This window comes from Lynx rufus, unplaced genomic scaffold, assembly GCF_022079265.1.
Source record: "Lynx rufus isolate CCGP_SWC_20201006 ecotype Redwood Valley unplaced genomic scaffold, mLynRuf1.p SCAF_8, whole genome shotgun sequence".
Taxonomy (NCBI): Eukaryota; Metazoa; Chordata; class Mammalia; order Carnivora; family Felidae; genus Lynx; species Lynx rufus.
Window position 1 is genome coordinate 8,052,586 of NW_025814896.1, and position 11,290 is coordinate 8,063,875.

The 11,290-nt window shown below is 46.1% G+C and overlaps 1 protein-coding gene across 2 annotated transcripts in view; it reads right to left on the minus strand.

The window, feature by feature from the left end:
* DOK5 (docking protein 5) overlaps window positions 1-6,351 on the minus strand; it is a 152,841-nt gene extending 146,490 nt beyond the window's left edge. For both annotated transcript variants that reach the window (XM_047069327.1, XM_047069326.1), the window contains exon 1: window positions 6,194-6,351. In XM_047069327.1, coding sequence (XP_046925283.1) covers window positions 6,194-6,259 — 66 coding nt within the window. In that variant the 5' untranslated portion in view covers window positions 6,260-6,351. The remainder of the gene's footprint in view (window positions 1-6,193) is intronic.
* Window positions 6,352-11,290: the final 4,939 nt, after the last annotated feature.

Here is an 11,290-nt window from a genome sequence, read left to right on the forward strand (position 1 = left end):
CTGTGCTGACAGCTTGGAGCCTGCTTCGGATTCTGTGTCTCCCTCTCACTCTCTGCCCCTCCCCCGCTTGTGCTCTGTCTCTCTCTCTCTCTCAAAAATAAATTAAAATGTTAAAAAAAAAATTGAAAAAAAAAAAAACAATATAAGTCCAAAAATAGACTGTCAGGCCTTCAGGATGGAGACTGGACCTCTTGATGGTTTACCCTGATCTTAACACTAGCATGCACTCAATAAATATGTGATGAATGATTAAAAAAAAAATGAAATCAAATACAGCCCCAAATGAAAACTAAATTCTTAAAATACCCAAGATAAGGATTTTCCATAAAAATTACAAAGCTACTTGAAAAATAAATATTTCTAGTCAATGAATGTATATGATAAAAAAAATACATTGGCAGATGTAGGGGGGAATCATCACATCAGGAATCCGGTTTATGCCTACATACAAAGTCACTAAATTGGCCGTTCTTTGCTTAATTCAGTTTTAAGGAGGAGGATGAAAGGTTGGTTTATGCATAATTAATCATAACATCCACCCGGCCCATCAAATAAAGATGACTAAAATACCAGCTGAAAAGCACTTCTGACACAGAAGCCGCAGAAATGGATTCACATGGGGACACTGAGTGGTCCTGACTTAGGCGTGTGTATCCAGTGTATATATAGGACCACGAATTTCACTACTGCAGAGTTGAACCTCTTTCTCCTGAGGAAGAAAAACAGTGCTCCATGTATCTCACTGAATGGCTGAATGTTGATATTATGACCATAACTCTGTCCAGGTACCATAAAAACGGTGGATTCTCTATGAATCACCTAGGGATCCCCAAACCCTAAATATTATAGCTGCTTGGGCATAGTGGATCTGGTCAAACAGGGAAATAAAAGAGTAAGAAAATATTCTGCCTAAAATCTGGCCATTAACTAACCAATTTTTCAAATCCGTTCTCGGCCGTCCAAGAGAAAGATCCCCAAATTAACAGAAATTCCCCCTCGTCTGATGAGCTCATTCGAACTGAAGTTCCGTGGAGAGGGGTTTCTCTGTCCCTGGTTACCTCTGTCATTTATCTAAGGCTTGTGAAAAATCTTACAAAGGCAAATATTCTTTCTATACCTAGCCTCACTGCCAACCAATATTTGTGCTTGTACATTAATTGTTGCACGGGTATTAAGTTTGTTTTCCAAACTAAACAGCAAGTTCTTGGAGAATGAAAGCTTATTGCAGTAGAAACAGGAAACATAATAACCACCTAACCATCATCGTCCCTAACAGCACTGGTAGTGAGAAAGACGAGGAAGAAACATTAATTAGGGGGTCGCCTAGGTGGCTCAGTCGGTTGAACGGCCGACTTCGGCCCAGGTCATGATCTCACAGCTCGTGAGTTCGAGCCCCGCATCAGGCTCTGTGCTGACAGCTTGGAGCCTGGAGCCCGCTTCAGGTTCTGTGTCTCCCTCTCTCTCTGCCCCTCCCCAGCTCATGCTCGCACTCTGTCTCTGTCCAAAGTAAAAAAAAAAAAAAACAAACAAAAAAAAAACTTAAAAAAAAATTATAAATAAATAAATAAATAGAAACGTTAATTAGGTTTCCACTGTGTCAAACCATTGTGTTAAGACCTCTGTAAGGATCATCTTTTAGGTGGGTATTATGAGTATCCTTATTTTTGCAGAAGACTGAGGCTCGCACATGTTAAGAAATTCACCAAAAAGTCACATAATCAGTCGCTGAATAGGATTTTAACAGTCTCATGTCAGAGTGTATGCTCTTAAACCAGTTTGCACTAATGGATTCATTCATTCATTTGCTCAATAAATCTTCATCAAGAAGACTGCTGATAAAGTGCTACACACCATTCCAGCACTGGGATTCAGCTCGAATTAAAAGATAGAGAAGTCACAGCCCTCATGGAGCCTCCTGTGCTATTTGGGGGATACAGGCAATCAACACATAAAATCAACACACCAGTACGTGAGGGGATGATAAGCCTAGAGAGAAGCAATGGAAGGATTTGGATAGGAAGGAGGAGGCAACAAATAAAATTAAGGATCTGGAAGGCCTCAGTGAGCTAGTGGCATTTGAAGAAAGACTGAAGGAGATAAGGAAGCCATCCAGGAAGGGGGAAGCCATACTTGGGGGAACAGCATTCCAAGCAGAGGGAACAGCAGGAGAAAGGGTTCTCAGTCAGCATAGGAACTTCAAGCCCAAGGTAAGTCTCTTCCCATGAATTGCAGGGAAAGGGACTGGTGGTCTGAGCAGGCAGGGAGACAAATTAGGAGATTATTATAATATTACAGGGAGGCGATGATGGGGACTTGGACCAGGGTGGAAGGGGTGGATAATATGTGACACAGAATGTAGATATATTTCAAAGACAGCGCCCACAGGATCTCCTGATGGACTGGTTGTCAGAAGGAGATAAAAGGAGACAGAAATGTGCCCGAAGTTTGCTTGTTTGCCATCTGCTTGCCTACTGGATTCATTTTTACCAGGGCAACTAAAATTTTGGGACCTCTAGTGGCTGAGTTGCAGACTCCGGGAGAAGCCAATCTGGATGAAACAATCAAGGGTTTGGATGTATTAAGTTTGAAGACTCTTAGACATCTAGGTAGGGATGCAGGCTAGACAGGAGAAGAAGCTCCTGGTGTACAAGAACATCCAGAATGTATTTAAAGGCGAGTGATCGAGAGACTGCATGTAGATGACGTGAACAGGTCTGAATTTAAACTCTGAGGCTTACATGGCAATTACTGATTAGAAATTCTCTCGGTTGCAGAAGAAGAAACCAAGTGAAGAGAGTCATAGGATACCGTCTAAGCCACACACTTAGTCAGGTTAATGATGTGCAAATCGCCTGATTCGCCACCCTGCTAAGAATAAAATTTTTAGTGCCTTTTGTGGATTAGCCAGATAAGTGTAGACAACTGTTTCCTCCCCCCCTCCCCGCACCGCCAAAGCCCCCCAAATTGTGGCACAGACATTCCTCAACAAACACAGTATCCCGAGCACAGCTTGAGATCTCCATGAACAATGTAGATGAAGGTAAGAGATATGAAGATACTGAGACTTTCGAGTTAAATGAGTTGAATTTCATTAACCTTTTTGATGTTTACAGAAAAAAGTAAGTCTATACATACAACGATTGCTTAATCACTTCAACTACAGAAGATCTCAACTAAAAGTGAGCGCTTATCTTTGGTCCATTTGAATGGAGACAGTCTTAAAATGTCTCCTGTCCCATTGTAAAATCACTTAAATCTATGGAATTTGTAAAAACTTCACCCAATGAAACCATCTAGAACTGAAAAACCATTTATGCCATGGGACACTTTTAGACAGAAAGATATCTACAACCCCCCATCCTTCCACCAACCCTAACTCACCTTTGCTTGTACCAAACAAATATTTTAATCAGAATCAATGCTATACTCTCATTAGATTTTCATAGATATCATCTTAGTCGATGTTCCCAACATTACAAAATCGTGTTCATTGCATAGATTAGAAAACTGAGGGTAAAAGAGGTCAAGGCCATGGAGCTAACGAGTAATAGAAGCAAAATTGGCTCTCTTTCCTCCTTTTCCCAATCTGAGGGAGCATTCCTTAGCAGAACAGCTGCTCACCATGAAATGGTGTTTTCTTGTTTAATTATAAACCCTCCCAAACATGGTTCTAATCCACACACATTTGTCTGGATTCCATTAATGAAACTACTATGTCATATTAGTTCCTCAAGAAGCTTTTGAATTGCAAAGTCACGCATCACCCTCTAGTCCAACGTGCACGTATAAGTGCCTACTCTGTACCACACCTAATGCCCAAGTGCTGGCTGAGACTTACACATGCTACGTGCCATTCTAGGCTATATGCAGCCTGGACTAATACCGCGAACACTTCTCACTCTAGACAGAGGGTCTCTATGCATTTCCCGGAAGCGCTCTCCCCCATTGCTTGCAGGCTCCATGAAAAGTTGAGTCCGTGGTGTTTTCTGGCAACTGTGGAATCAGCCTCTTTAGTTCATAGAAATAAATTACATCATCAAATCACTTAAAAAAATTAACTGGTGATAAAACCGGTGTTAATAAAGAAGACCGGGTTTTGTTGATTGTATCTTTGACCTTTCCATGAGCAATAACCATCATTGCATAGATATTCTAAAATCTACTCGAGTATTAACACAGACAGAATGAATAAATCCTAGAAAAGTAGACTTCTCACTGGCACCCAATGTACTGCAAAATATAAAATGAATACAAACTCAACTTTATTTCCTTTCCTTCTGCTTCAAATATCTGTCTGTAAACATTGGCACACATATAGGACCATATTATGTCAGCTGTAATAATATAGAAAATAATCTCAATTACCATAAACTAGAAAGTTATGGTAACTAGTCTTTCAAATAAATCACCACGTGTCACAATTTGGCATAAACTCCGATCCTTATGAATAATTCACATTTTGCGCATTAATAATGCATGTCTTCTACCATTTGGAATGCTCCCTAACACAGAATGGATGTCTCTTATCAATTTCCTCAACTGACATGATGGAGTAAATCTAAAATTAGAACTGCATTTCTTAATGCTCCCTTAAAAATGGCAACAACTCGGCTGGCCCATAAGGTTATCAAAAATATAAAGCTCCTACTATTTCTTGCCTTTTGCCGGGGAGTCACTAGGTTAAGCACCCTAACAATAGTTGCTCCTGCTGCTGATGATATTTGCATAGCAGAAAAGATCAAGGAAACTTGCATAGGGCTGACAGAGACCGGTTAGCTCGGTTACATTTCTTCGTAATGATAGATGTATATACTCACAATAACACGGGACATGATTGCTAAAACATGGTAACCGGCAGGGGGAAAACAAAAAAAGAAAGCAAGAAAGCAAAGGGTCAAAACCAAGCAGGCAAGAGTTTTTAATAATTACAGATGTTTCCTACCATCCTCCCTAGCTGATTACCACTGCGAAATTCCTTTTCAGTTTTCAGTAAAATTATCTGGCACATAAAAAACTACAAAGACCAAGTAAGAGAAAGGTGCCAATGACACAGATTTGTAGAGGAAGACATTCAGTTTCTCACTGTAACTCCCAGTGTGGTCATTGCACATCATTGCTGATATTATCATTTCAGACATTACTAAAGTAAACTTTCTGCCCTCCCCCACCCGAACCCGGCCACCCAAACACACACAACAAACAAAAACAGCGACAGTACTCGACACAAGGCAAAGCGAAAGGAGGCAGCCTGAAATCAGGGGGTAAAAAAATCATTCCAGTGTGCTCCCCCGTCTCTGGAGAATTTCCTTCATCAACACTCAGTCTCAAAGAGAAGCAGAAGGAGTTGTCTCTGAAGCCCTATCCACGGCGAGCAAGGGAAAGGGGGCAAAAGACAGAGAGTTTTAAGGGGGGAGCCATCCCTATGCCAGCATCTGTCCCCTACAGGTGCCCTCGGGTTCATTCATTCCTGGGTTACGTGTTTAGGGAGCACTTCCTCTGGGCAGGTATCGGGTTCCACCCTAAAGAATCTTCCCGTTGGGCTCCCGCTGTGTTTTCCAGCAACAGAAATCCACCACCCGGGCTGAGGACCAGAGGAAATCCACCCCAGGCCGGCCAGGCCACGCCGCCTGTGCCAACACCTGGGTCAGAGGCGGGTCGTCGTCCGGGATTCGGAGCCCGAGGAGACCTTCCGTTCGGCAGCAATCTCTGCCGGGCGGGGGTCGGAGGGGCTCTGACCCTGTTGGCACCGAGAGCGCCTGCCCTCTCTTCTGAGCCAGCCGCCCATCCCCCGGAAAAGTTAAGTTGGCGGCGAGTGGCAAGGGGGGGGGCACCGGGGGCCTCGGGCGGGCTCAGCACCCCCGGCCGGCCTCTCCGCTCTAACTCCCTTGGCTACCGAGAAATATTTATTTCCAGGAGACGGGCTCCAGTGGCCACTGAAGCCGCACACGCGGCCACCGTCGGAAAGCCGAGACGCCCGAGAGATAAAGATAGCTCCGTGACACGCCTAGACCCGGCCTCCCAGGGGCAGCCGCCGGCGAGGCGCATCTGGGCTGAGACAGCCACGGGGGCAGTTCGCCGGCGCGGCCGGGGGACCTCCTTCCAGCCTCCAGGGATGCTGGCGACCGAGGAAGACAATTGAACGCGCGAGCAGCGAAAAGGGAAGAAGGGGGGGGGGGGAAGGATCGATACTTACCCCCAGGCGTCTGCTCCGGATCCTCACGTACCCTTGCTTCACTATGTCATTAAAATTGGAAGCCATCCCGGGCAGCCGGCGACCCCCCTCACCCAAGCGCGCGCACCCGAGGTGGCTCTGGGGCGGGTCAAGGGCCGGGTCGGGAGGCGGCGGGGGGGGGGGGGGGGCGGGGGGAAAGTTGACCCGGCGAAGCTGCGGCGGCCGCGGCTCGGCGTGGCCTCAGCAGGCGCGCATCACTCGGTCCCCCAAGCCCCGAAAGTGGGCGGCCGGCTCGCAGCCACTTCGGGGGAGCTCGGGGAGCGCAGCGCCGCGAGGCGAGGCTGGAGCGCCGGCGTCAGCTGACTCATCCGCCAGCCTGGAGGAGGAGGAGCGGCGGCTGCTCAGGGCTCCAGCCCTGCCTCTTCGCGGGCCCCGGGGGAGGGGGTGGGGGGAGGAGGGGAGAGAGGAGGAGGGGCGGGAGGAGGAGGGGGACGAGGAGGGGGACGGCGGAGGGGTGGGCCCCCCCCGGGGGAGGAGCGGCGGGAGGAGGAGGGGGACGAGGAGGGGAGGAGCGGCGGGAGGAGGAGGGGGACGAGGAGGAGGACGGCGGACGGGTGGTTCCCCCCCCCCCCACCCCCAAGAGGCGGAGCCGCGCGGGTCCGGGCTCCGGGCCGCGGCCACCCGCAGGCGGACACACTCGGACGCGCTCGCACCCCCTCCCCTCCTCTCCCGCCCACCTGGCCCGCCCCGCCCCCCTTTCCGATCCCTCCCCTCCTCCGGGACCCCGGGCGCGCCCCAGCCGGCCCCCGCACCTCGCTGACGGCCCGCCGAGACAACGCGCCCCCTCTTCCCGCTCCGGTGGCTGATTTTCGGAGGAGAGGAAATTTCACTTTTTCACGGCCGCCGCCGACCCCGCCCCTGCCTTCAGCCCCATCCCCTTCCCGAGCAGGGCTGATTTCTACCTCCTGGTGCGGGTGTCTGGGGAGGCGGTGTTGCCATGGTTTGCCTTGACCTTGGCAAAGGAGGGGAGGGATATTGCCCTGGCTTAAGCTACGTTTGAGCTTCCTCGGGTTTCCTTGGCTCCCTGGACCCAGCCCTCGGTGATATCATTTGCCACATTTTCCTTGGGTGAGCCTGGCTTTCCCGCCTGAATGTAAGTTACCCAGGGGCTGACACCTGGCCTCATTCATATGTGTACCCCCAAAGCCTAGCCCAGAGCAGGTGCATGATCAATTCTTAGTGCCAGGCATGGCTCTAAACCCCAAGCACGAATTGCCTCGCTTCGACTCCCCTGTTCCTCATGAGGTAGGTCCCCTCCTTATGTAAATGCCAGGCCCATATTTACGCCCCAGTAGTCTAGCAATAGAGCTCACCCTCATAACCCTTAAGGGATACTGCCTCTAGAATAAGATTAAAAGGGGAGCAGATTCTACACTCACTGCCCCTGACTGCACCACCCTCCTGAAGCATGCTTGAGTTCATACCCACTGACATTTACTGGGCACCAGCCCGCTAGGCATTGTCCTAATCCTGTTAAAGGAATAACGAGATACGTATTATCCTGCACATTTTATGGAAACTAAAGCCCTGGCAGATGAAGACTTGCCCCAGGTCCCACAGGACAAGGACTGAAGGGAGGGGTGTGTGACACCCGCTTTAGGTCAACACTGTCCTATAGCCCTTCTGGAGTGCAGATGTCATGAGGGAGGGAGCTTCCCTCCTTTCCAAGGAAGATCTTTCTAATCATTTGCCCTCTCCACAAAGGTAAAAAGACAGCATCAGAAATGGACAGTTGCTCCCTGGAGGTGACCAAACCAAGGCTGGATGATCTCTGATCAGAGCTGCGGGGAAGAGGGTTCATTTATTGAGTGCACTATTTGACTTGATAAGATTTGAAGACCTTTCAACTCTAAGATTATATGAATCTTTCCTTTCTCACCAGGAACACGAGCTTTTAGTCCCTTTGGTTTGGTGAGTGTCAGGTAAAGAAGAGAATCACCCAAGAATGTGTCATAGGAGGACTGAGACCGAGTTGGGACAGTCGAAAAGTAAGTATTCCGGGAGGGGAACTCTGTGCTATATGGGAAATCATTAACTCTGTCATCATGTTGCTCTTTGATACAAATGATGTTTTAAGTTTGCATCTCTCGCCAAAGAAGGATGAAATGATAAAAATCATTTGGAGAGTTCTTTTTGAAGGCTTAGAACTTAAAAAAAAAAAAGTGTCCATGGTTGCCATGAGATAAATGTATTCATGGAAGGCATTTGTCCAACGCATCATTTGTAGACCAAATCAACAGTATCATAGAAACAAAGAATGAAGGAATTGAGGCATAAGGACCTAGAAGTGAATGGCTCAAGATAAAAGAAATAATTACTGACAAAACCTGAAACTGAGAAATCCATCCCATGATAATTAATGTTGAGTATAATTGACATCCATAAATAATTAAGCTAGATGTGAGGAAACTAGAATCAAACTAGAAAATATCAAACTAGGGGCTCCTGGGGGGCTCAGTCGGTTAAGTGTCTGACTCTTGATTTCGGCTCAGGTCATAATCTCACAATTGTGAGACTATGTGCTCAGCTTATAATTCTCTGCTCTCATCTTAAAATTCTCTTTCCCTCTCTCTCTGCCCTCCCCCAAAACTTAAAAAAAAAAAAAAGGAAAATATCAAACTAGCTGTGAAGAGACAAGTGATTTTTTTTTTAATTGCAGGAATGAACCCAGAATACAGTTTTATTCGTTTGGTTTTGGTTAAGTCAAACCGTGAAACACGGAAAATACACAGACTGTACCATTCACAGGATGAACAGCCACTTGCATTTGTCCAAAATGTGTAATACACAACCACGGCAGAAGAGGAAAGGAGGCATTCAGAGATACGCAATGTAAGTAGTGCTTACAGAGTTGCACAGTGCACAACTCACACAACTATACACTGCCAAATGGACATACAGTCCCACACAATTCAGTTTCATTGGGGATAAGGCTGATATGAAAAAAAATCATTATTGTAATCCCTATTTTTAACTCAATTTCCAACACTTCACACTTCTTATTTGTAGCATCTATTTCTGTTTCCTCAGCATCCACACTCCCTTCTGCCAACAGTGATCATCATATTCATTTTGAGTATGCTTTATCCCCTTCTCCCGGTGTGGGTCTAAGGTGGGAGAGTAAGAGTTCATTGCATTAAAATGAAATGAATGCGAGATCAAAATGAATTCCACATCGTAGTACTTCTCTCCTATTTGGGCATCTTGTTGATATGAAACAAAACTGTGTCACGAATTGAAATAGAAGACTGTAGCTATTGCACTGCAGAGCCAGAAATTAATCCCAAATTTCCCTACTCCAATATACTCAGAGTGGAAGCCCACTGTAGCTTGAAACATGAACTCATATACCATTCCCTCTGTATTCTATTCAACCAATGATTATTATTGCTATTATTATTATTATTATTATTACAAAGCTCTTCGGGACAGAAAACTATGTGCAGAAATTCAGAGGCTTCTGCACTTTTCCAGGGTAGGTAGGTGATGGGTTCCCACGCCTCGCCCAAAAAGGTTGTACTTACAGCAGCTACCACAAAGGACCAAGGCAGAGGCTGAAATGGCACTTGTCCAATATCTTTACCAAAAATAGCTTGAGCTTTGGCCCCATTGCCTGCTGCTCTCAGTGGGAGAGTCACAGAAACGGGCAGCCTTTCCTCTGGCAAGGTAAGCCAGTGCTAATAAAAATGAGTCGGCTATCACTAAGGAGAGAGGTTGTTTGCTGTCCTGCCAGGTCCCCCTCCACCAGTCCTTCCCTACCCAAAGGAAGACGACTTGGAAGATGACACAGAAATCAGGTAGAAGGAAACCTGGGAACAGAGCTGCTTCTGTTACTCATTGCTTCCTTCCTGCCTCCAACAAATAATGACTGAGCACCTGCTATGAGCAGAGATTGCCACACACACACACAAACACACACACACACACACACCACAAAGACAAACAAAATCCCTATCCCCATGGAACTTATACCCCAGTAGGAGAGAGGGAAAAAAATAAGCAGATAAACAGCTTATAAATAGCTATAGTTGATAGCAAAAAGAACATGAGTGTTGTGCTACGTGGGGAGTAATGAGCAGCCTTACTTTCGGTAAGAAAGAGTCAAGGAAGACTTCTCAGAGGAGGTGACATCCAAGCTAAGACAGGAACAATGGGCAGAAGCTATGGGAATCATCAGGGAAGCGCGTCCCAGCTAGAGCCAAGGGCACTGGAGAAAGCCGAATACAGGAAAGTTATAGTTTTAAAATATTATTCTGTCTGATAAGCAAAAAATAGATTAGGAGGGACTGAACCGGAAATGGTGAGACCATCGAAAAAATCTACTTCTAAAGACCTGGCACCCAAAAATCTTTAAGGAAAGAGAAATGAAGTTTCCGCTGAGAATGTAAATGTTTTTAAATTTTTTAACGTTTATTTATTTTTGAGAGAGAGAGGGACAGACACAGAGCATAAGCAGGGGAGGGGCAGAGAGAGAGAGAGGGAGACACAGAATCCGAAGCAGGCTCCAGGCTCGGAGCTGTCAGCACAGAGCCCAATGCAGGGCCGGGACCCACCAGCCGTGAGATCATGACCTGAGCTAAGTCGGAGGCTTAACCGACTGAGCCACCCAGTCGCCCCGAGAATGTGAATTTATATCAGTTGATACAACTGTTTTGGAGCGTGATAGCTATCAAAAATTTTTAAACTTTTGTAATTGCTTATCCAGTTCTATGCATACAGGAATGCATGCAAAGGCACAAAGATTTAGTTACAGGAATATTCACAGCAGTGGTATTTATGACAATATGTATATTTATCTTAACTTCATAGAGACATGTGTTAATATAAAACGTATGCATCTAAATATATATTTTACACGAAGCGGGTATATACGTATCACCAAATTTCTGAAAGAACTGTAATCAATTGAGTACAATCATTCCCCACTAAACTTTGCTTATTGAAAAGTTACTTTTCTCAACCCGAATGAAATCTCCAGAAGGTCTCTGGCTTTTGGGGCTACTACTAGGTAATAAAGAATCTATTTCAGCCTAATGGCCATATCACACTGAATATCAT